The 1498-nt window shown below is 66.9% G+C and overlaps 1 protein-coding gene across 1 annotated transcript; it reads right to left on the bottom strand.

Annotated features, from left to right (window-relative positions):
• Window positions 1-28: 28 nt before the first annotated feature.
• On the bottom strand, window positions 29-1451 carry EMIHUDRAFT_124638 (hypothetical protein; the record flags this gene model as incomplete). Its single annotated transcript, XM_005764096.1, has 3 exons — window positions 29-799; window positions 972-1174; window positions 1294-1451. Coding segments are annotated over 3 exons (1132 nt in total), but the record flags the coding sequence as incomplete, so codon positions are not given.
• Between the last annotated feature and the right edge of the window lie 47 nt (window positions 1452-1498).

Genomic DNA, 1498 nt, shown 5'->3' with positions numbered 1-1498 from the left:
CGAGGTTCGGGATGGGGCGCATGATGACGTGGTCCGTCTCGAGGATGAGCACATAGTCACTCGTCTTTCGGATCTCTGCGAGGAGGGTCGTGCTCTCCATCAGCTGCTTGACCGAGTTTGGCCTGTTGAGGACGCCAAAGTGGAAGTGCGACGCCAGCACCTGCGCGCTCAGCTCCACCGTGAAGAGCGTCGGGATCTCGCCTTCGAGCCCGTCGGGCCGCCCGCCGGCTGTCGCGCACAGCCGCGTGAAGGCCGCCATGTCGGTGCACTTGCCGCCGGCCGCGGAGGCCTTCTTCCAATGGTGGTACATGATGCGCGCCTGCCACTGCTGATAGACCGACCCCGTCGCCGTCAGCACGGTGTGGTAGGGACGCCGCCCAGGGCAGCCGTCGTCGGCAGCGGCGGCGGCGGTGGCGGCGGCGGTGGCGGCGGTGGCGGCGGTGGCGGCGGGCGCCGGCAAGACCGCGGCAGCGGCGGGCGTCGCCGTGGCTGCGACTTTGGGCCGGAGCGATGCGTCCGCTCGCAGCTGCTCCACCGCGGCCAAAAGCCGATCCAGCCGCTCCTCTGCCCGCTGGCTCGACGCCGCCATCTGCCGGAGGGCCGTCATCTGATGCTCGGTGCGCGCAGCCGCTTCGGTCCGCTCGGCCATCGACGCCTGCGCCGAGGTCATCGAGCCGAGCGAAACGAGCGCAGCGCACAGAATCAGCGCCAGCAGGGCGCCCTGCAGCGAGTTCATGACTTGCGGCGGATTTCGCGCCGCAGAGAAGAATTTACGCGGCCGGTACACCACGGGTGCCGCCTAAGCGACTCCTGCGAGGACGGCGAGGCACTTAGCTCCGTGCACTCGACCGCCCTCGCCGCAGGCAAGCTCATTCACAATCTGCTCTGCGATGGCCGTGTGAAGAACGACTGAGATACGCTGCTTCTGCAGCCCTAGCCAGTTCTTGGTGTGGTCCAAGTCACGAAGTCACCTCATCGAGGTACTGGGCCCGCGTCAGTTTGTTCTGCAGCACGTTCGCCGCCTTCCACAGGATCTCGCCAACCCCCTTCCCGAACCCACCGAACGACTCGAACAGCAGCAGCTGCACGCCGACGTCCTTGTCCTCCCTGGCGTAGCGATACTCGCCGCCATAGGACGGTATGCGGCGGTCGCCGCCCACCACCCTCCCCCCCCCTAGTATGCCATCGACCCGTCCCCTGCTCCCTCTCGCCCTTGCTCTTCCTCTCCCCCTCCATGCCCTCGCCCCCGTACCCCTCACCCTCCCTTCCCCCCCCCCTCTCCCTCCCCCTCACCTCCCTCTCCCTCCTCGCAGTAGGGCCCATGCCCCATGACCATGTTCCGGTAGAATGATTCGGTGTTGCCGAAAGCGACAAAAGCGCCCTTCCGACCGTGCTCCCCGCTGCTGGTGAGGGGGCAGACCTTGACATCGCCGGAATAGCGCTTGCCGCCCCTGCCAATGTTGTACGCGTCCACGTCGGGTTGTTTGTTGTAACTATC

The sequence above is a fragment of the Emiliania huxleyi genome (genome assembly GCF_000372725.1).
Source record: "Emiliania huxleyi CCMP1516 unplaced genomic scaffold EMIHUscaffold_6042, whole genome shotgun sequence".
In the NCBI taxonomy this organism is placed as follows: domain Eukaryota; phylum Haptophyta; order Isochrysidales; family Noelaerhabdaceae; genus Emiliania; species Emiliania huxleyi.
Note: the sequence above shows the minus strand (reverse complement) of the source record. Positions and strands in the feature narration are given on the sequence as shown.